Below are 24,421 nucleotides of genomic sequence, written 5' to 3'. Positions count from 1 at the left end.
CTTTTCTGTGAGTAAATGCAGATGTTGGTCTTACTGAGCTTTTTTTTCTTCAAGACAGCCCTTTTTGTAGGAAATATCTGGAGTCTTTTGTACCTGGTGCTTTTTTGTATTGTTCTTATTTTAAAAAGACTGAAACCAAAAAAAAAGAAAAAGAAAACCAAACCCTGCATCATAATCTCATCTGTGATATAGACTTCAGAAGCAGGAACCTAAGAGAGAATTAGGCATGCATAAAGCCAGATTTGTGTGTGGTTCTGTGTGTATGGTTTTTTATTAAACAAGTGACTAGGAAATTGAGTGCTACCTTTTGAGGAATACATCTTACTCCTTTGAAGCATTATTTCTTTTTAATAATTGTGTTGAGGTGGATATTTCTTTGCTGTTTTGTGGTGGGGGCAAATCACTTGGTATCCTGAGATGAAGCCTCAGTGTAGAAGGGAATTATACAGGGAAGAGAGTACTGCGGTAGTTTGTAATAAAGGGCAGCACAGAAGGAATTACCGGAAGGCCAAAAAGGCATCTAAGAACAGGATGGCTTTGTTATAGATACAGAATAAGATAGCTGTCTTTCTATATGAATTCATATCTTACATGCAACATGTATTAGAATTGTATATGTATATATGTGTATGTATTTGAATTTTCAGATATGTAAGAGAGTTCAGAAATAATGGAGTAAAATAATTAGGAGGTGAGAAAAGAAGCAAGGTTCTTCTCCAATATCTCACTGCTTTTTGAATCTAATAACCATAACAAATAGCAGAACTATGAGTTAGTATGTTTTTTAACCAAGCAGGTATCAGGAGCTATACAATAACATGTTTCACATACTTCTCTTTCCCTTTATGCTTGAAAGTAGTGCACTTCCTCAGACCTGGGAGATTGAGTTAAAGAGATACTTCAGTACTGTGTTCAGTATATTAGAGAAAAATTTTGCCAGCTGACAGTGTCCTATTTAGCACATATTCTCACTGTGGACTGTTTTTTAGCCTTCTCTGTAAATGGCATTTCTCCCAGTGTGATAAGCAGTATATTTTGTATACAGTTTCCTAGTGAGACATTGGCTACCATAATTAGTGTTGTGAGCTGTACTGGATATCAGCAGTGGAATATCCTGCACAGCCAGTATCCAAGCTTTCTGTGCAGCTTTTGTCCTACTGCCCTTTGTTTCCTTGGTGGTTACAGGAAGAAGTCCTTGACCTTTGGTGGGTAGGATGTTTTTAGTATGTGTGAAATAGTTTTGGAGGGGTTTTATTACTATTTTTTATTGTCCTGCAGACAGTAATGTACAAGAGTAGTAGCCCTGACTTGTTTGTTTCCTTTTATAATACAGAAGACTTAACTTGCAAACTCAGACTTGACAACTTGTATGTAGATATGATTTGCCTGAAATTATAACAATTAAACTTCTTGGAAATGCATATTTTATTAGGCTTTATGATTTTCTTTTGCCCATTTATCAACCATTTTTTATGTTGTGCTCAAAATTTTTGAGTCTAGGCTTGTGTTCAGTGTACTGATGAATTTGTGGTTAAAAATATATAAGGGAAACTTCTTGATGGAAGTATTCATGTTAGTGATCATTATCTACTGTGATTTTTTCATGTTAAAAATGCAGCTTAGCTGATGTCCTGATAGTGTTCCTGATTTTATTAACTCATAATGAATAAACAAAGATTGCTAAAACTTTGAAATTACTCTCACAGCTGTTATATTGGTATCAGTATCAAATGAAAGCTTTAAAATTTGGGATTTTCTTTATTGTTCATTTTATTTAAATACCAAGGTTCAAAAGTTCTAGCTTGCTTGAATTTATTAAAATGCTAGATAGCTGACCAGCTCCTGTGCCTGAACAGGTATTTTTCAATTAACGTGTGAAAACATGTATGTTATTTAAGGCTCATAATATGCCTTGTGCTTTTGTCTGCTTCAGAATTTCTTACCTGGGTTTGATTCATATTTCATGTTTTAGGTGGTTTCTGAAGTACTTAATTTTGAGAACTGACCTATTTAGCAGAAATTTGGTTTGGCTTAAAATAATATAAAAGTCTTCAAAAAGCATTTGTAAAGCATCAGATCAGTTCTTGAAACTCAAGAGTGTTGTACATGTATAGTATTCTGCAAACATACAGAAACTGGTTGTTAAAATGATAAAGTATTTTACTGGCCAAGCAGAACTTATATCCATGTAGGTAAAAGATGTGGACTTTCTTTTGCGGTAGATAGTTTTCAAAACTCATAGATGTTCATAGGTTATATTTTTTCATCCTTTTTATTTTAATGTGCTAAGACTGAGCATAATTTAATGTGTATTAATTGAGTGTAGTTTACTTATCTTACATTCATTCTATAAATAAGCAGTATATAGTTGAGATACATAAATTTCTACCATATATGATAGGTACACACAGATAGGTGAACCAAGGTGTCAGTGAATATTCAGTGCATCAAGATGAGCTTAACAATTAAGTCTTACTGCTGTTACTGACTTGGGGTCCTTTTCTCCTTTTTTTTTTTTTTACTCCTTTAATTCAGTTACATTTTGCTTCAAAATAGCTGGAATAATAGATAACTAATAAACTTGCATATATCACTGCTGGTTTAGATACTGAACAGTAAAAAAATTTTTGTATAACTCTTAATATAAATATTGCTTAGTTATCATTCTTGTTAACTCATATCTTATTTGTCTTTTTTTATTTCTTACCTAGAAGTGGAAGAACTGTTAAATTCTCTTAAGCATATCCAGCACGTTTTGGTAGACCCTCAGAGTCAAGAGGATATCTCACTCATTTTACAGCTTGTTCAAAATAGCGATTTTCAGAATGCATTTAAAATCCACAACGCTGTTACAGTCCACATGAACAAAGCCAGCCCTCCATATCCTCTCAGCTCCAATGCACAAGAACTAGCACAAGAGGTATGTACAGTATGCATCCCTGTGACATACGTGAAACCTATAATCATAGCTGCTGTTGAAATACATACTTGTCAAGCTTGTCTGAGCGACTGTTGAATGTGAGAGGGGTTATAATAGTCACTGATTGGAAATCTGGAAAAACCAGATACAGCAAACAGTAACCAGAAAAATATTTTGGGGGCAGGAACTCCCTCTTTAGCATGGATACATATGTAACAGCGAAGGTACTATGTCCAAACATAGGAAAAGGGAGTGGCTGTGATAATCTAACTCCCTTTCCGTTGGCATTCTTTATTTCAAGCATTCGGGAACTGAGTTACAGTTCTCTCTTCTTATGACTCTCCTCTAAGTTGAGCCATGGTTCTTAGACTGGGAGTCATCTGTGAAAATACAAGCATACTGGAAACAAGCCTTCTGCTTTAAAGTGAGCAACAGATCCCTTAATACTTAATTTCAGTGCTTTAATTACTGCTGTGATTAAACTTCTTCTGGTCTGAGAGATGACTGCTCTTTTGTAAGATCTGATACCTTTTTTAGAAATTGCTAAAATATTTCCATGGTCTGTTGCAAGTATATATAGCAGTGAAAGATGGCTACATCTTAAACCTATATGTACTTTGTTAGCTCTGACCTAGGTAGCTTGAATACCAACATCAGTGCAAGCCTAGCACTCTAGTGTTCAGCAAAGCCAAATCCAGAGGCTGGGTGAAGGCTCCAGCATTTGGCACCCAGCAAACCAAACTGATTCGGGTACATGAGTTGGAGTATTTCAGTATGGCAGCAGGTAGTGGGTGTTGGTGGGGTTTTTGGATTGGTTAGTTTGTTTGGTTTAGGATCTGGTTTTCTTTCTCCCTGAAGCATTTGTTTTCAACAGCTTTTTCCACTCTTTCTTTTACCAGACTTTAATCTTGTAAGCCCAGCAGCATTGTAGCAAGTTTGAAGTTCTTTTGCAGAAGAAATTACTGACTTCTGAGAAACATCATTTAAATACAATCTAAAGGTGCAGGTGCTGATTAAACATCATCTTAGGATTTTCTTGTTTAGGTTTGTCAGTAAGACTGTACCAAAAGCAGGTGGAAGTACTTTAGAATATCCTGTGAGGCTGTGAAAACTTCTAATCAACCCACTATAATAATATGTTTGCAGTACATGTAAGCTTCCCTTTGACTTGCTTATTCATCAGTTTGTAGCCTACTTCAGACTCCTCACTGGGCTTGTTCACTGTGTCTGTGAGTCTGAAGGAGCCTTTTCAGTTACCTTCTGTTTGTAAGCTGCTCCCCCAGACATCCACTTTACATAGGCCTAGTAAGCTTTCATTCAGATGTAAGCCAGAATTTTTGCTACTTCTAAAGTTTCCAAGAAGAAAATATCCTTAGGAAAATTGTAGGTCTATTTCCAATCACTTGTGTTTCTCCCCATTTCTCACTACCCCTTATCTTCCCAACATATTATTTTCTTTTTTTTTTCAGATTATTTGGTAAATCCTAAAATCAGAAGGTGGTGCAAAGCCAGTTTTCTGTCTAACCAGTCATTAAGAAGGTTAAGCAAAAGGAAAATATTTAATTTATCCAAAATTTTTAAGCCAACAGAATTTGATTATTATCCTTAAAACTATTACATAAAAGACAAATCACTACACTAATTTTGACTCTTCATCTCCCCCATCCCAGTCTTGTCCCGCCTTGAAATTCTGAAAACTCAATATATTGCAAATATCTCTTCCCATTTTGAGATGTAATCTAGTTTCTCAGTGACTCAGCTTCTTGTGTATTTAAGTGACTTGTATTTTGCAATATGTTAAATAACATCCTGAAATGATAGAGCCAGAAATTCAGGACAAATATTTCTGTGTCTGACAGAGTGTCTCGAGAGGGTACCTTGAAGCCTCCATTGACATCACTTTGTACTTCCTTGTCTTGGCTGCATAGAAGATCTTATGCTTGGTTTTCAGATCTCTTACTTGTTTTTGAAAAGTTTCTGTATTAGTGATATAGCAGTGTGGAAGGAAATGATTTCTGCTTTAGAGAAGTTGGTGGTGTTTTGGTTTTTTGGGTTTGTTGTTGGTGTGTGTTATTTTTTAATCCTGACAATGTGTTTATCTTGTACGTCTAAGTTTTGGGGGTTTTTTTTGTACTCTCATTTTTGGTTGTCTTTTGCTTTTTCTACCTCTAAGCATAGGTATGAGAAACGCCCCCAGAAAGCAGCTCATTTACTTACTTCAGCGTGTTTTTGAAAAGGCACTTGCAAAAGCCTGAATTTAAGATACTGATAACATCTTGAGGATAAAAGCCAGAAGACATTACAAAAAAGAAAAATAGCAGATACATGCATAACATTAATTTTAAATAGCAGGTAGTGCTAATGTGCATGTTTTAGTGCACAGGTCATGAGCAACAGTTTAACTCTGAAACTGTTTGGAGTGTGTGCCCCAGTTTAAAGCTACAGATATGTTTTGTTTGAGGCTTTATACTGGGGAAGAGAACACCTCTTAACGGGAAAAGGCGTTTTGCAACACAATTGCACAATGCAACATGGAAGAGTCTTCTGTTTAAAAAAGTAATTATTAATATTATTTAGAGTTTTTTAATTTTCTAGTCCTGTTTAGAAAATTCTTAAAATGAGTAGTATACATGTACAGTTAATTTTCTCACCAATTCTGATAACCAGACACTAACAACTCAAGTTTTTTCTTGTCTTATTAAGAAACTTCAATTGAATTGAAAAGGTGGAATGAAGCACTTGATCTTAAGGCATTTATTTGAGAAAGCTTATCTTCATGTAATGGGGTGTACTCCATGTCTCAAATAAAAATAGCCAGTAAACATCAAATGTAATTAAATTGATTTTAAATCCATTTAAACTTGACCAGGATGGGGGCAAGGATTATGGGAACAGGTCTGAATCTTGACCTTGTAAGAATATTTGATACAGGATTCAAGACAGTTTATAACTTGGTCTGTAACAACACATACCAAATACCTTAAATATGTTCCTGCTATTAAATATACTTAATAGGCTCAGTTTAGGTAGGCTATGTTCCTAAGTGTTTTGGACTTGCTATTGTTTACTTTGCAAAATCAGACAAATAAACTAGATCAGTACTGTTGAGGGGATGCACTGGAAGCTCATGACTTCTGGTGTAAGTGCACTAGAATGTGCATGTACATTCCATCTGACAGTTCTGCTCACCTCCTGGTAATAAACAACAACAGAATTTTGCAGGTGCAGTTAATTTCTGAATGCTTAATATCACTCCAGCACATGCCTCCATCATACATGCCTACAAATTGTGGTGTGTGTAATGAAAACAAATGGATAACTTTTTTGGGGGTGGGGGGGGGGGAAGGTTCCTGATCTAAAGGTAACATGATTAACAATAAAAACTAGTCTGAAGAGTTAAGAAAATACAGGTATTGCCACATACTCTCTGTGGATCATCAGTGCTATATATAGTGTGTCACTTCAGGAATGACAGACTTCTTCAGATTTCTTAGTCTAATAAAGCTGTGGGATTTATTACCATGCATTACAAAGGGCTCTGGCAAGCAGCACTATTGCTGCTTGTGGTCTAAGTGGTCTATAGGGCAGCCTGAAGCTTTCCTAGAGCTTCATTAAATAAACAAATGAGAGCTGTATATTTTTCTTAAATGGGGGGGGGAATAGATTAAAATTTTTAATATTCAAATTATTCAAAGTAGAAATTCAGCTTGAATAAAGGATGTTTACTGCACACAGAGTAACTGGTTGAACAAGATTACTTTCTTTTCCACCGTCAATTTCCCAGCCTCTTGTGTTCAGAAGATTGTGTTCCTTGCAAGACTTCCAAGTTGCTTTCTGAGTAGGTTTTCCTATTAAAAGATCATAAAGATTTGATAAATAAAGCTTTTGTGGCTTCTTCAAAGTCCCTTGAAAGTTAGAGACCTTAAATAAACCTTTATGAGAAAGTCTTTGTATAGAAGAATCTTTCAAAACACAGGAAAATTGTGAGTGAGATATGTCTTTTGCCATATTCTGTTTGTTGTGTGACATCCTAGAATTAATTCAGTTTAAGTCAGGTGTAATAACTTCCTTTCTAATTTAGACATATAGCTGAAGTCAGGATTTGTGAAGCTGAGCTCTTTCTGTTCTCTGATTTTAAAGAAACCAATTTAAGAAACTATATAAATCTAGCTGCTTCTTTGACTGTTTTAAGGTGTACTGCATTTGCTCACCATGAGGCTTGTTCTAGGGCTGTCAGAAGGAGGGCTTTGGAGATTGTGCTATGTTTACTGCAAAGCACCATGAGTATGTTCACTATGACAGTTCTCTTGACAATGTGAAGATCTTGCTCCATGAGTACAATTTGTTTAGTGGCTTCTCCTGGAAATTTAAAAGTGTCTTAACTTGAAAGTTTTCAGTGCTGTTGTCTGGTAGCATCCAAGATAGTTGTTAGCATTTCTGTAGGTAATTGCTCCTAGTATAGAGGCTCTTTTGACCTTTAGATACTGTTAGATCATACAAAAAGCTGAATTATTTTCTCTTTAAAACTTTTGGTTTCTTGATTCTCTGATGTCACATTACTTCATCTGTAAGAGTCAAAAGGTCTTGAATAAAATGTTTTCTATTTCTCTGAAAGCTGCTTCTCCGATTTGTATAATCCGCTCTTGATGTCTTTGGATTCATTTGTGCTGTTGCACTTATGTGCCTTTGGCCAGATTAGTCCAGAGGATAATGACTTTGGAAAGTATCTTCAGCCTCACCTTTACGTAAGAGGACTCCCCTGCTCTTGGCTCTCTGTATGAGAGCATACCAGTATTTGCAAGAGAGGATGGCAAGGCTTGTTTGGTAACTGTATGAGAAGGAAAACTTATTTTGGCAACAAAAGCAGCTTGAGCAAAAACTATTCTTGTGTTAGTGTGGATTATTTTGGAACCAGCCAAAGAAATCAGGTTTCCAGGAAGGGACCTTCTGAAGTTTTGATTTGTGCACTTCCTGAGACAGGAGCTCCAGGATGCATTGCAAAACCTGTCTCGGAATCTTTGGCCTTGCTGTTGGTGGAAATAGTTTGTGTAACAAGAATATGATAATCTGCTTTTAGGAAGAGGATGGCTAGTCACATTAATAAGAAATTACTCCAATTTAAAAGCCCAGCATAATCTCATAATACACTTCATTGTGACTGATTTCACTACCATGAAATCACTAACTTTCGCTGTCTATAGAGTTTAATTTTTTTTGTGCCCATCTTTGCGATTACTAAGCTCATTGCCAATCTCTGGTATTGACAAATCTGTGTGAGGTACTGGATTCCAATTTAGTTTGGTAAATTATTACTGAGGTAGGATATGCTGGGTTAGTCCTGTGGTCTTATTGCATGCTTTCCTAATGTGTACTAGATTAATCAATCAGCAGCAGTGTAAACAGCTATGTGGTTATACTTTACTTTCAATAAAATGAGTGATTGCAAGTAGGGGATTGTGCTTGAGTAGGAGAGGGAGGATTGATAAATCACTGGCTAGATTTAGAGTTTTATTGCTTGATTTCTTATTAGGTACAGAGTGTTTTGAAACCCAGCCACCATAAGGATGGACAGGAGCTTAATGCTTTGCTGAATGCCCCTCACATGCAGGTAAAACAAAATGAAACTTCTAATCTAATGGATCTATTTCTTGATGCTGTTTTCAGTGTAACTTGTTTTTTGCCTTGGGCTGACTGGCAAGGATGAATTTTATTCCTCAACCCTTATTTTTCTAGGATAAGGAATTTGTAATTTCCAAAGAGTAATGGAACTTTTTTATGAAGTGTAGTGCATTATTGTATTCAGCCCTTGCTACAGTCTATCTATATGTATTACAGGGTGATTTGCACACAAACAATGTAGCACTAGGTCAGCAGGAACAGGGCAACGCATGAGCTTATTTGTTTTTAACTTTGGAAGTTGTTTCATGTTTACCTTGGAGTGCATAAAGGAAATTTTGTCCTGGGGTGGTGATGTAAAAGTAGTTTTCTCTGCAAAACTTACTCTGAGTCTGCAGACATATATAGAAAACCAATGCCTAGTTTTTTAGTACAGATAAGATAGAAGTGTAGTCACAATTGTGTTCAAAATTGCTTTTATATTATTTTCTAGTCTGAAAGTTTAAAAAAAAAAGTACGTGCTTTGTAGCTGTGATAAGTGATTTTTTTTTTTTTTATTGCTTGAGTCAGTTTGCAATTTTCTATAACCTGCAGAGACCTTTGAAATTGCAGAATTTCATCTACTGCTTTGTATGCATATCAGGTGTGGTATTTTCTGTAACTGAGCTGATTTTGTTTAACACTAGGCACTTCTACTGGCTCATGATAAAGTTGCAGAACAAGAAATGCAACCAGAGCCTATGACAGAGGAAAAGATTTATGAGAATGTTGGCATGTATGGAGGGGAGACGGTTAAAATAGTTCGCATTGAGAAAGCTCGGGATATTCCTTTGGTAAGTACTGGTGCTTACTCAGTTATATGTAGAGAAAGTGAGCTTTTTTGTCCTTTCCAGATTGCTATGAAATGTTAGGAATGCCAAGGTAGTGTTTAACTTGTAAACACCCTCCCTCCCTCCAAAATGAGAAACAGTCATAGACGGTAAATTTGTGTTTAACTTGAGTTGGGCAGTAGCCATACAACCATTGTACCATTTTACAGATTGTAAAAATCTGTACAACTTCTATCAGCTTGGGTTTTGACAGATCTTCTTGGCAAGAGTCACTATCCCAAACTTGCTGCACGGGAGCTTAAACCTTGTGCCAACCAGGTGTGGGTTTTTTTGGTTGGCTGTTTTCTGGTTTTGGGGTTTTAGCACTTATCATCAGCTATTTGCATCTTTCAAATACGAGTTTCCTTAGGACTATGTTTATAAAAAAATAATTAATTTTATGGTGTGGAGTAATTAAATCCTTCAGTCTCTAGTGTAGGTTGAAGGAGTTAAGCAGTGGTTTCTTTGAACTGGAGCATTGTGTGTATGCATCCAAGCTGTTACTTGCATTCTCTTTCAGCATAGTTTTTCAATGGGATATATACAATAGATGGCTTTGAGCTTCATATATGTAATAAATTCAGAATGTGTTGCTGCTACACAGGGTGCTACTGTTCGCAATGAAATGGATTCTGTTATCATCAGTCGAATAGTCAAAGGAGGTGCTGCAGAGAAGAGTGGGCTGTTGCATGAAGGGGATGAAGTTCTGGAAATCAATGGCATTGAGATCCGTGGAAAAGATGTTAATGAAGTATTTGACTTGCTGGTGAGTTGGAACACTTCTTGTTTTCTTTGCAATAAATACTCCCTTCATAAGCCTGTTGACTCTGCTTGTCATTTTACTCATATTTAGCCTCAAAATTATTTTCATTCTGGTAGCTGGTGTTCATAGGTGGAAGTACATTTCAAGTTTTCTTTCTGATGGATAGGACAATACTGACAAGTATAATTGCGGTTACCTGCAAAAATGAAGCCTACAAGTGTGGAAGCATCAAGCTTTTATCTTTACACTTAACTTCTAATGATTTCTAAGAAAACTTTGTTTTCTTTTCATCTCTGAAAAGCCATAATTTTTCATCCCTGACTCAGTCCACAAGTAATAAATGTGTGGCTGGTTTGTAGGTGATTTTCTTTCTAGCAGTTTATATGATGCTGGGTTTAAGGGTGGGTTTAGACTGAAACAGTGTTGATAATGCACCAGTGTTTTAGCTGTTCATGCTCAGTGCATGCACAGTGTCAAGGTCTTCTCTGTTTCTCACCCTGTCTGCTGCCTGCAACTGGCTGGGGTGAGCAAGAGGTTGTGAGGGGACACAGATGGGACAAATGACCCAAATTGACCACAGTGACTGGCCATGTAACATCAGGCTGAGCAGTAAAATCTGGGTGGTGAGTGATTGCTTCTGCATCACTTGTTGGGTTGGGATTTTCCAGTTTACTTTTCCACTCACTGTTTTTACCTTGACCCATGAGACTTTTTTTACTGCATTTGGTCTTCAATTCTCTCCCTCATCCTGCTGGGAGAGGAGTGTGTTAGGAGCTGGTCATTGCTGAAGTTGCTGCCCAGACTTAACCCACCACAAATTGTATCACACATTAGGGACCTTTATGTGACAAGACTTACTACTCTTTCTTGCCTGGTAAAGCCCTTTGGTCTGGCAGTTTACTTGCATAGATATTTTCTTGTCTATTTCACCATTCATGACAAAATTATACTTCAGTTTAAAAGCAGCTAGACAAGAAATCCATCAGGAATTAGTAAATTAACTGACTTCCAAAAAGGCCCTGTGAGAAAAATGTCAAAAGCTGGCAATTACCACCAGTATTTTCTGTTGCCCAATTTCATTTCTTTCATGCTTTTCCTTGGTACCTGCTTTGGATCAGTGTTCAAGAATCCAAGACACCTGGAACACAGCTCTGAATCTTTGATCCAAGTGCAGCACACAAGACCATATTGTCAAAGTAGAAACATAAAAATTATTTTCTTTTAGAGGTCAATTTATAACTTTAGTACAAAACATTGGAAATATCACCTAGGATTTATTAAGTAGGGAGTTGGGGAGGGGAGGGAAGGAGAAACATTAAGTAAATCTTCAAATTACTTAGTAGGTTTATGCTCTAGAGACAAACCAGAATCGGGACAAAGATTTAGGTTCAGCTGTAGGTTGTGTTATTGTCGGGATAGTGGACAGCAATATCCATAGATGAAGTTGTCTTATGGTACAGTGAGATGCTGGTTTGTAATTGACAATTTCCAGCTTCAGTTGGGCTTTTTTCTAAAATTTGCTGTTGAAATTTTTCATCTATTTCATGCAGTGAGATCAAGTGGAAGGAGCTAGAGACAGAAATGTGTGAGGCTTGGGGGGTTGTGCTTTACTGTTTTAAAATCAATTAGAAGGATGCTTAAAATTCTCTGAGAAGCCTTGAATGTCCGTGGGTTTTTTGGATCAGATCTGAGATTTTTCATGTTTTGTGATTGTCTCCATTGCCATCTGTATTTTTTTAAAGCCATATTTAGCTAAGTCCAGTGCTTCTGAAAAGAGTGTTTTGAAGGTGATTAACAGGTAGTTCAAGTCTGGCAGTTTAATTCTCTGCAGAGAGCTTATTCCTCAGTAGCTCCTGCAGCCTAGGGTTAAAAAATAAAAGGTGTAGAGCTACAATACATCAGCATAAAAGAAAATCAGTTTGCTGGAAATTAAAAACAAAATAAACACAACCTTGTGGATTTTTAGAATATAGTTTTAATGCAACCTATTAAAAATAATACTTTTAATCTTTTAGATGTCATCATTTTTATTTTGTAATCTGGAAATTAAGTTCTCAAATACTTCAGGACCCCCCCCTCCCCAAAACACTTCAAGCATAGGAGAAACAAATTACAAATTAGTTTTGCCTCACTACTTGCTACTCAAGTGATAATAAACTACACCTGACTTTTAGACTAGGCTGGTCACATGATCACTCTGAGATTATGTGCATTCCTCGTGGTCTGAAAATAATGGATTTTCCTTTCTTGCAGTCAATGTAACTTGTTCAAGTTACATTTACTTGATTTAAGCCTTAGTTCTGAATTTTCTGAGATACATGCACATATATCCTGTTTTATATAAGATAAATTGTGTTAAGGGTCATAGAATGGTGTATATGACGTGAAACACCTGTAGACATTGTCACAGGTTGTCACTTGCACTTTATCAAGATATTTTTTATGTGTGTAAATGCATTCTGCAGATGGAAGTATGTTAACAAAGAAGATAAACACAAGACATTTATTATATTCTACTTTCTTATCAAGGATGACTACAATGTTGGTATTGAACACTTCACACATGCAAGATTTGAGTATCTTAGCAAAATCTTTAATCTGTGTTTTGAATTCTTTAGTAATGTTAACAGCATAAAATCATAGTAGAAATGTTTAGATTTGAAAGCACTGTTCCACTTAATTGCAGAAAGATTAGATTTTTTTAAATATATTTTTCTATTCCAGTAGACCCACTTGTTGGTATTTTTGAACAGAACAAGAAAAATTGTTCTATTTTAACTGAACAATTATCCATTTCTCCTATGTCTCTGCTTGACGTAACAGCAGTTACTCCATTTTAAACAGAAATAGTTTATATTCAAGAAAGCTAGGCTTTTAAAATCTGAGTCTCAACATTTAGCTTTCTAGTCTTAATGACTCACTGCATCTATATATGTACTGTATATTTTAAAACAACTAAGGGGCAGATGATGCACTGTTAGGAAAAACTTCTAATGGGAATTTTTAAAACATTTTCTAAAATGTATTATTTATTAAAATTCTTAACCTTAAGCCATATTTTGATACTGTATATGAAGAGTCTATTTTTCCTCTCAGGCTGATATGCATGGTACTCTGACCTTCGTTTTGATTCCCAGTCAGCAGAGCAAGCCACCTCCTGCAAAGGAAACAGTTGTAAGTAGCTCTACAGGTGTTTTTGTGTTTGGTGAAACATACTTTGTTTTACCAGTAGTGTGTAAAAGTTCTTCTGCACGTCCTTTACATTGTGGAACAAACACAAAACGTGGCCATTTAACTTGATTTTACTTGTTACCAGACTAACACCTGAATTAACCACTGAAAATTATTAATTATCTTAAACTGAAACTCTTAGTACGACTATAACTCTGTTTCTGAAAGAAGTTGTAAAAGTATACCTTCCTGTGGTTCTGGGCTTCTTATTTTGAATTTCTGTATTTTGCATGTATATATATAAATGCATACATACATATATATGTGTGTGTGTATATATGTATATGTGTGTGTATATATATATATATGTATGTATGTATTAAAAAAACTTGGATTGTTGAAACTTGCAAATATGCTTTGGGAGGAAAAGATAGTTTCAAGAAAGAATTCCCAGACATTAATGATTGGTGACAAAATACTTTACAAGTGAAACTTCACTTTAAGTCCAGCAAATGAGTTTCAGTCTGTGTATTTATTAGGTACTTTAAGCAATCAGAATACCTCTGATAATTTTTGAATGCAGAGAACTTAAATCAGTAGCTGGGGGATTGTCTCCTACAGTGGTGAGGAAATTGCGTATTAAATTCAAGCCTTTCTGTCCAGCCTAGCACAGCTGTGTCTTTTCTATTGCTACCCTAATGATTCCATTCCAGTACCTCCTGTATGCCCCAGATAAAGTTTCCATTTTAAAAACTCCAAGAAGCTTGGAGTTTTTATGTCTCGTAGCTCTAATGCACTCACAGGGAGACAAGGTTTAATTCTGCAGAACTCGCTGGGGTGTTTTTTCTAATGCTCGATCTCCTACAGATACACGTGAAAGCGCATTTTGACTATGATCCCTCTGATGACCCTTACGTCCCCTGCCGAGAGTTAGGCCTGTCTTTTCAAAAAGGAGACATACTTCATGTGATCAGTCAAGAAGATCCAAACTGGTGGCAGGCTTACAGAGATGGAGATGAAGATAATCAGCCATTGGCAGGCCTTATCCCTGGTAAATAAAACTCTAAAAAAGCTTGATGGTCAGTCAAGTTAGTTATTATAGCCACACAGGAGCAATACTCAGGTTTTCAAAGACTTGTGTACTCTTAAATATATCTGTGTCTTTGAACTACTTGCAACAGAGCCTACTGTTGGGCATTGCCATGTCTGGAGTTAAATGCAGAGTAAAGCTACTGCTTTCACTGCCCTTTTCAGGAGCTACTCTCTTCCTTTATTCCTTCACCATGGGGACTCAGTAGATTCAGAGTTCCCTCTGCTGGCTGCAGCAGAGATGTGGGACTGCAGTCACTTGTTCTCTCTAGAGATGGGCCCAGCTCTGAGGTTTCCTACCTTTCCAAATAAACTGCTTGATATTTGTGGTCACTTTTCAGCATGTTTTCACTTAGCAAAGGGCTTAACAGACTTGTGGCAGACTTCCTTTCTTGCTGCTGGGGCCTTTGGATAGCAGGGTTTTCAGACACTGAAGTCTGTTCATAATTTTGCATTGCATTGCAATGTATTGCAGCCTAGTTCATTAAAGACCTGCCGCTCTGTTAAATATGGTGAACAAAAGACTTTTCAAATTCCATAGAATATCACACTGTAATTTTATGATGCTTGAATAAATTGAGAGAAACACTAATTTAAATACAGGGTAATCTGTTTTAAATTGAAGTTCAAAATATTTAATGTAAATAGAAAACATTTGACATACAAAAATAATTAGAAAATTACATCATAGTCGGGAAAGGTAGTCTTTCCTGTACTTTCACTTTTCCAGGCAAAACTGTCTAGTGTACAACAAACGCTCTGCAAGTCTCTCTTGATGAATATATTTCTGAAGTAATAAATCAGTTTTGCAGCAATTTTGGTTTCTCTTTTAAATTTTCTTTTGTATGTTACATTCTACTAGAACCTTCAGAGATGTAAAAGATTAGGAAAGAGTCAAATGAGTAAGTCATTATGAAAAAGCATGGAAATGGTTTCTAAATGTTAATGACTCTTGTGCTTTTTTTAATGTATCAAGGAAAAAGTTTTCAGCAACAAAGAGAAGCTATGAAGCAAACCATAGAAGAAGACAAGGAGCCTGAAAAATCAGGTGGGATATATGCTTCCCAAGTAAAAATACATCTCTTGTAGCAGTGTTAATTAGTGTTATGTGGAACCTTGTAATGGTGGAGTTGTAGAAAAATTTCCTGGTGTGTTGGTGTTTTTTTGGTTTTTTTGGGTTTTTTTTGGTAATACAAGTGGGATGATTCTTTGAAATTCTTCCTGTAAATACTAGTCTGAATTTAACACTTAGTTGTATAAATCATGTGTTTTTCTCAACTATGTGTGCTGTAATTAGGATGATGTAGAGAATTTGGAAAACACCTTTCTTCATAAAGAATTTTACCTGCCATGACTTGGTTCAAGTCCTTGATATTTGCTTAATACACTAAAGCATTGTAATCAACAAAAGGATATTATGCCTTATCAAAACTGAAGAATAATTTCTCCACTTTAAAGATCCAAAACATGGGTAGAATAGGAAGATTTTTGTTGTATGGGTGTTTGATTGTCATAATTTTTATTTTGATTAGGAAAACTCTGGTGTGCAAAGAAGAACAAAAAGAAACGGAAAAAGGTTTTATACAATGCAAATAAAAATGATGGTAAGGAACAACTTTTGCACAATGTGTGTAATTATAAGCAACTATAAAAGATTGTGAAGAGAATGCTGAAATTCATTATATGATGTTAGAAATGCTAGCAGTAAGTTCTGTGTAAGATCAATACTATGTTGTGTTGTAGCATTTAGTGAAAGATGTAAAGGTAGTGAAAGGATCAGATGATAAGGGAAAAAACAGCTTGTTAGGCATAGAAGCGCTCAACGTTTTACATTGATGAACCAATTTATTACGGCTTTGTAATATTACCTCTCTCTGCATAATTAAATTTCATAAATGGTAACTGTCTTGACAAATTTTATAGGCTATGTTCTTACAAAAAAAGTACTTTGGGATTGGGATGATGGCTGCTGCCATTGGGTATAAAGTGTTACTCTTGTACTATAAACTCTTGTTTCTTGGGTTTGTGCTAGTTATGTGAAGAGTAGTAAGTGGAAACTTTTTTTTTTTCCCAAGAAAGGGAAAAAATTCTCATCTTCCTGGGCACATGATGATCTTTGGGCTTCTGTTGCTTTGGTGACTCAGAGTTAGATGCTGGGCAGAGAATCAGGAACTGTCTGAAATCTGATACTGCGTGACAGGCAATACATGAAACTAGCAGTAGAGTACTTTGTGACTGTTTTATTGTTCTCTTTCAAGATTATGACAATGAGGAAATTCTGACCTACGAGGAAATGTCACTGTACCATCAGCCAGCAAATAGGAAACGTCCCATCGTTCTGATTGGCCCCCAGAACTGCGGCCAGAACGAGCTGCGGCAGAGACTGATGAATAACGAAGTGGATCGCTTTGCCGCCGCTGTGCCCCGTGAGTGGGACGGCAGATAAGGATCCTTGGTCCTAGCCTTGGCTGCAGACAAATCCTGTTGTGTTGGAAATCATAAATTGGGAACCTGGGGGTTTGCGGCAGGATGTATTGAGCTCTTGAAGAAAGGGAAGTTAATGCAAATCCAGTGTTTCAAACACTGTTCCAGAGGCATTATAATATATTTGAATAAATTTGGAGTGAGTTACAGAAGTTCAAAAAGAAGCCAGTATAAATGGGCAGAAAATTTTAAGCACATGTCCTGTGTAAATTTAAGTTTAGGTGGCTTTAGTGCTCTCCCAAACCACTTATTTTTCAGTGAATATTATATTTTTAATGTCTAATGTCTAACCCTAGATTATGTTTACAAACAATTTAGCAATATATGTTTGTTGAAAAACAATTTATAGCTGTTTTCACATTCAGAACACAACTGCATGGTTAAAACTATTGTTTTTGTCATTTACTATTTTTTCCTCTAGATAATGTAAAAGAGACCTCTAAATTAAGTTTGGCAACTTAATCTCACTAGGGACATTTATTGTAGAAAATAAAATACATGGATTTTGTGGCTATTTCCCATGTTGGGTTGGGGAAGGCATGGGGGTTGTGTTTGCATGATTAGCAATATGCCTGCTAAGAGAAAAGCTCTTCCTTTTCTTCAGTTCTATACATGTATCACCATCTCAATTCGTTTTTTGTAGATACTACTCGGAGCAGGCGAGAGACTGAAGCCGCTGGCAGGGATTATCACTTCATCTCCCGACAGGCATTTGAGAGTGACATAGCTGCAGGCAAGTTCATTGAATATGGGGAGTTTGAGAAGAACCTGTACGGAACAAGCATAGACTCCGTGCGGCAAGTCATCAACTCGGGCAAGATATGCCTTTTAAATCTTCATACCCAGGTATGGCAAAGCTCTTGCTTGTCATGTTTTAATTCTAGAAGCTACTGTGAATTATCCATAGAGCTCTGTCTGGTTTATAAAATAAGTGGGTTTTCAAGATACATATTCGTGTTTATGCCAGGATGCTCAGTTGACTCTATTCAGTTCCTTGTTTGCAAATATGCACATCTTTATCTGTGCTGCAGGTGATAGGGGCCTTAGTTTTCACCAGCTTTAAGTATCTGGAAATGATCTAAAATTAAAAATAAAATAAAATAAGATTTGTGGCTCTCCATCTTCCAATTATTCTGTGATCTTTGGGGTTTTTGAAGATAGAGAGAACATTTTTTGTGATTATACTTGGAAGTTGCATTTCAGGAATGTTTGTGCAGTTTCCAAATACAGTTCAGAAACTAACATCACATCAACAGTATTGAAAAAAACACTTATCTGTGACATTTTGGTTATGAACAGTAAAACTATGCTTGCATACCTCAATTTGGAAATTAGTCAAACATGGTAAGAGGTTGAGTCCTGGAATGCAGCCTATTTTCTGATACATATGATATGTATGAGGTCTGCTGCTATTGTAGATGCTGCAAAAGAAGCCCTAAAACTCAGCCACATCAATAAAATCTGGTAGAATTGAAGCTATAGTTAGTCATCACTTAGTCATCACCAGTTGAGACCATGTGATACCTTACTAGTGTAGCTCATGGGCATTGCAAAGCATGTCATGAGATGAAGATTCATAACTCTTTAAAAATTTATCTAATTCTGTGGCTATAAAAATCTATCTCAGAGACAAGTTTATCCCAAAACAAACCTGACAAAACAAAATGCTACACATACAGTAATAGTGCATCTGATGTCCTGTATTTTAATCTTCAAAACAGAAAAGTAAACTGTAATCAAGTAAACTGTAATATTTAATCAAGTAATCAAGTAAACTGTAATATTTAAAGACTCTTCTCTCTGTTCAAAGCTGATACCTTTCCTTAGAATTGTATGACACTTAGTTCAATGTAGCTAACATTTTTATTGCTTTTGGATACCAAAAGATCTGTTCCTTCAGTTCAGTTATGAAGAATATTCTTGAACAAAAGTAAATATTTCAGTTTCAGGAAGCTGAAAAATGTTGGAATATAAATTTCATAGGAAATGGTGTCTGAACTCTGAAATGCTGTTAGTTAATTCTATTGCTGTTAATATACTGTACAGTTGAAGAAGAGTATATTATCAATTATAGCATGTGAATAGTGCATCAATAAATGCCCATTTCCTGTGTGGAGTTGTTAAATATTTAATCATATTTTTGCAGTCGCTGAAAACACTACGTAACTCTGACTTGAAGCCATATATCATATTTGTTGCACCACCTTCACAAGAACGACTACGTGCTTTATTGGCCAAAGAAGGGAAAAATCCTAAGGTAAGGTGTCTTATGCTTTTGAAACCATGCTGGGTTTGGTGAACAAATGCTCATACTCTTTCCTTGGGATGGGGACATGGTGATGGTACTGGCAGTTAGCACTGCAGTGAACCAGTGTAGTTGTGCTCCAGGTTGTTAGACAGACCATGCTAAGGAAAGAGTTCATTCAGGATGCTTTTGCATAAAGGGATGTGAGAGGTATTAGACATGGGAATGCACTGCTGATTCAGTAATCCTGGGGCACAGTGTCTGCATTGGAGTCTCTGCATTTGAGTACAAAAAACTTGACTTTTTATTTCAAAACTGTAGAAAACAGTTTTGTCCTCAAGTAAACCTGGGAGTAATGGTATGGAGCAAAGGATTACTGGTTTTCATTTCAGAATGTACCTGCCTTTGGAAAAGCATTTACTTGAAAATCCAGAACTCTTCAGATAAAATTATTTTAATGCTTGATCTTGTGGGACCACTCTTCATTTTTAACCAGTCATGTCCAAGATCTGAGGTTAAGAGATTATTTAGTTTTTCAGAAGTTAATTCTGCAGAACAGACTTGAAAGCCAAAGATTAAACTAGGACATCTGGAAGCTCAGAAAAGTTCCTTATCAGGCTATGATATACGAAGTGCTTATTGCTCGGGCAATGGAGTAGGTTCTTCATCAGCTTTTTAATTTAAATCTACCCTGTAGTGATTGGCAGGTGCCCTTTGCCACCCCAGTATCTTCAAAGTACTAATTGAGCATAATGCAGTTCCTACTAGGGAAAAACAATCTTCCCAGCGTAACTCACAGTTATTCCTGACATGGCTATTGCTCAGGAATCTCACTGGTTTCTATGGCTGTGTTGCTTTGTTCTCCTTGTTCGATGCAAGGGTGATTTATTACTTGTGTGCAAGATTTAAAAGTCCATTTAAGTCCAAGTGTTGGAACAGAGGAAGTTTCCTTTCTTTCCTTTCCTCCTCCTTCCCCTGAGTCAATATAATCATGGTCTTTAAATAGGTGTTTCCTTCTTCATGTTTATGCAATGAAAGAAACTATTTTATATAAATATTGATTCTTATCTATGTTCTGTATTTTTATTGCAGTAGTTAAGGAATCCATTTGCAGTAAAAAGGAGTGCATTTCTTGGTGTTATACTGTGCCTATTTTCTTTCTGATTAATTGTATTGGAGTGGTATTTATTTCAATTGGGCACATGCTACCAAGTTAAACCCCTTCCCTGATAAAGAAAAGGGTATTTCTTGCAGGTATGCCCTGATGTTGGTCTGATTTTATCAAGAGTGTGTAGTGACTAAGAAAAAAATCCTGAAGGCCTGAAGTTCCTTTTGAAATATCCTCCTTAGAATATTAACTTAAAAATTTTACCTGAATACTTCTTCATATGATACAAAAATAAGTTGAGAGAAGTAATCGCACTTTTAGAATATAAATTTTAAAAAAATTCTGAAATCAAAACATTTCTATGTCTGCCTTTGTATCATTTATCTACACTGCAATATTCTTGCATTTAACATATGCCCTTCTATCTGGGCATATATAATGTATGCCAAATGGTGTTTTCCGTATTTCTGCAATGTTATTCACCTGATATTAAGGCGATTCGGCCAACCTAAATGTGTAACTGTCACTGTGTGTGGCTCTCACTGCTGTTTATTGAACAGTCACAGCTGTCTCCTTTGGCTGTTAGGTGCTGGTAGTGCCAGTGGAATGCTGCCTTGTTCTGCGTGGGTCAGACTTAACACCCCTCAGTGAGCTCAGTGCTGTGTAATGACCAGTGCCAGATCTTCCTCATGTTCTTCAGCCTGGACAGTTATTTACTCTTTGTCACTCATAGCCAGTCAGGATTGCCTTGAACGCCCTTAGCTTTCAAATATGGATCATGGTTGAGTGTTCCTGTAAACTTTTCAACACCAGGAGTGTTTGTGTAAAGAAATTGAGTTGTTCCCTTTCCCTGTTGTTACTGTGGGGGAAAAGCTTACACACCTACACTAACTCTCTGTTTCTGATTGCAGCCAGAAGAGCTGAGAGAAATCATAGAGAAGACAAGGGAGATGGAACAGAATAATGGCCACTACTTTGATACAGCAATTGTGAATTCTGATCTTGATAAGGCGTATCAAGAGTTACTTCGGTTAATAAATAAGCTCGACACAGAACCCCAGTGGGTGCCCTCCACCTGGCTACGATGAGAGCAGTTCCAAGGGACAAATGGACTTCCATCTAGTTACCTTTCCAAGCAGATCATGTGTAGGTCTGCCCAATTCTAGTATAAATGCATGTGAGCTCAGTGGCAGCATCCTTTGCCAGTGAAATTGCGTATTACTGAAAAATACGCTGATCAGCTTGTGAGCCAATTTAACTGATCTAAAGTTTGTCCAGGTTTTCTTTCTCTGCGGTCTAGAAATGGAGACTATGTCAGTACTAAATTCTAAAGCTTTAGATAGATTTTTTTCTAGAAACTACTTTTATACATAAATCCACTTTTTTAACTTAGAATCACCCTTAGGAAAAAGATTTTAAGTGTGTTTGTGTGTATATATATATATAGTCCATGCTGTCACATAGTTATAAATAATGAATGTTATTTAACACTTAACTTAATGACTTTGTGGGACATGATGCTAGTTCAGGAATATAATTATACAGATCACTGCACAGAGGAATAATCTACATGTGAAAAACGTCAATGAGAAACCTTTCCTGTTCAAAAAATACAAAGAATGAAGATGCTACTCTGGTCTGGAGCTGCCCTGTGAGGCTTGAGATAATATTTTAATTCTCAAACATTCCACTTTCTTTAGCACTGTGTTGAAAAATGTGTATAATGTAAATATTTCGATCCTTGTGTCTTTTTAGTCAGACTTTTAAAATCAGATTTGACTGCACAGTAATTTTAGGTCCAATCAAAGATGACTATTATATTGAACTTTTAGATGTGGTATTTTTACAGTATTTTCTTTAAAACATACCGACTGATTGGAGCCGCTGTTTTTCACAGACTTGTAGAGATAGAAAGGCAGAGGTTATATTTTTGTGAAAATATATAGTTATAAGACATGCTGCTTGCAAGTCAACTAAAATTCTCACGTTTTATAACACAATACTGACTAATACAGATTGATATGCTGAACATTGGAAGACAGTGGGGTTTTTTAATCTCTGCAAATGGTTCATGTTGTGGCTGTTGGACTAATGGACAACTAACTGGAATTAAAATAGCTGAATGTAGCTACTGTGTTGAATATTGTAATTCACTAGCCAATGTATTGTCCTGCATTTGCTCAGTACTGCAGTGAAAATATGTGTAAAACACTGGTAACTGACTGAGAAGTCACAAGAAAGGGGAATATTATAATGGTTAAAACAAAAACTTGAAATAAGGGAAAAGGTAAAGTCTGTATCCTAATGCATTCTGCAAATCAGGTAGGAACATCTCTGCATCCTCAGATGATTCTGGCTGTGAAGGTTTAACTACTGTGGCTGTGCATCTGCAGTGAGGCTGTTGTTGCTGACACTAAATGAATAGTAGGATCTTGGCTGGTTTGGGTGGCACAAAGAACCGTAACTGTGAATATCTCTTTTAGCCATAGTGTTTCTTTGTTCCTACAGGTAAAACACTGGAGTTATGTCAATGTGTAGTTCACTCCTGTCTAATGTTGAAGGATGAAAAAGCAGTTACTGTTTTCCATTCTGTCTTGCATATATTCTTCAAATGCTAGTGGAACAAATTCATACCCATAGTTAAAAGAGCTCAAAGTATAGAGCAGATATAAAGAACTTGTCAGATAACTGTCCTAGGTACTGAACTAATAATCAGTGCATTTTTGTGTTGAAAAATTTAAGTATAGAGTGTGTTCCTGTCTTGCTAGAAACAAAAATTATTTGCTGGTTTAATTAATATTTAGGGTTGAAAAGCAATTAAGCAATTAGTGGAGATAGAAATGATGCTTCAGAAAGAAAATGGGGTGGAAATTTGCATAGCTTACTTCAAGTCAGCATTAGAAATACTGTGCTACTGTTGGCCTAAGGGTTGGATACTCAAAATTAGGGCTTTTTGCCTCACATTGCAGGCGTGTTCTGAGTTTCATCCATAGTTTATGACAACAACAGTATTCGGGTATATTGCAAAAACTGTATTGATTCTATCCTTTTTAAAGAAAAATTATTGGAGATGTATTAGGCTTTTGGGTATTGAATGTTTCTGGACAATAAGGTAGAAAGCAGCAAAACATGTTGAGTAAGGTTAACCTAGCTCAGCTGTGTAAATGCTGTCCAAATTCTGCCAGTCACAATCAGCACAAGGTTGCTGAACCCCCCGCTTAGGTATCCAGCATTTATAGGCAGCATCAGTCTCAGCAAATCATGCCATTAATGTTATTTCATTCATGTTTGTCTCCCCAGTTTTTCTGAAATAGTGTACAGAATCTGTTTTTATACAAATGAGCTTTTGAATGTAGACTTAAAGCATATTGCTTGAAGTTGAGCTCTACTCTCCTAATTCCCAAGGCACACAGAACTCACTGACATCCATAGAGAGGTGCTATGATAGCTTTTAACCAGTGTTAGCTTTGTCTCCTGCTGAAAGAGCTTGAGCAGCACTGAAATATGTACCTGCCTGTCCATCTGCTGCCAGCATGGACCTGGAACTACCTTGTGTAAGAAATCATTCTGTCTTGTTTAATGAAGAATGTGTGCTAGTTCCCTCGAGAATAAAAAAATTACATAGACATCACTGGGAGAATTCTTCAGCCTTATCCCAGGCTTTGTTGTGAGCTGTATCAGACTGAAACCAGGGTATCTGCATTTTTACCAGTCCAGATTTAATGAAAAAGAAATGTTAGATGAATTACATAAAGTAATTTTTGAATGTAATTAAATGTGACTTTTTAAAATATTATATGAGGGTTCCATGCCTTAAATAATTAAGGTAACTTTATTGAGACCTGTGGTTAGCCCCACATTTTTCTTTTATACATATATCTGCACTCTGTATTTTGAGACATCATGAACTGCACACTAATGTAAAAATGTAAAATAATTCTAGATTTAAAATAAATCACTGTACAATTTTACTTCTTGTAGTGGATCTTGGGAGTCTTCTTTCTGCCACTTTACTGAATGTGTGAAATGTGCTGTGACCCATCAGTGCCCTGCAGGATGTTCTTTGCACCTTCTGACACCATCCATCCTATGGGAGAGGCAATTAGTCTGCAGAGGTCCTGCCTGCAGGTCTGCAGTGTCTCTAAAATTATTTTTT

General features: G+C 36.3%; 1 protein-coding gene across 1 annotated transcript in view; it reads left to right on the top strand.

Annotated features, from left to right (window-relative positions):
* PALS1 (protein associated with LIN7 1, MAGUK p55 family member) overlaps positions 1 to 24,236 on the top strand; it is a 55,301-nt gene extending 31,065 nt beyond the window's left edge. Inside the window, exons 3-14 of the mRNA XM_085582069.1 lie at positions 2,712 to 2,920; positions 8,451 to 8,528; positions 9,223 to 9,369; positions 10,010 to 10,171; positions 13,265 to 13,342; positions 14,207 to 14,390; positions 15,405 to 15,476; positions 15,961 to 16,032; positions 16,687 to 16,854; positions 17,556 to 17,758; positions 19,059 to 19,169; positions 21,177 to 24,236. Coding sequence (XP_085438195.1) covers positions 2,712 to 2,920; positions 8,451 to 8,528; positions 9,223 to 9,369; positions 10,010 to 10,171; positions 13,265 to 13,342; positions 14,207 to 14,390; positions 15,405 to 15,476; positions 15,961 to 16,032; positions 16,687 to 16,854; positions 17,556 to 17,758; positions 19,059 to 19,169; positions 21,177 to 21,353 — 1,661 coding nt within the window. The 3' untranslated portion in view covers positions 21,354 to 24,236. The remainder of the gene's footprint in view (positions 1 to 2,711; positions 2,921 to 8,450; positions 8,529 to 9,222; positions 9,370 to 10,009; positions 10,172 to 13,264; positions 13,343 to 14,206; positions 14,391 to 15,404; positions 15,477 to 15,960; positions 16,033 to 16,686; positions 16,855 to 17,555; positions 17,759 to 19,058; positions 19,170 to 21,176) is intronic.
* The last annotated feature ends 185 nt before the right edge of the window (positions 24,237 to 24,421 follow it).

Source organism: Lonchura striata, chromosome 5 (assembly GCF_050655825.1).
Source record: "Lonchura striata isolate lonStrDom1 chromosome 5, ASM5065582v1, whole genome shotgun sequence".
Taxonomy (NCBI): domain Eukaryota; kingdom Metazoa; phylum Chordata; class Aves; order Passeriformes; family Estrildidae; genus Lonchura; species Lonchura striata.
Note: the sequence above shows the minus strand (reverse complement) of the source record. Positions and strands in the feature narration are given on the sequence as shown.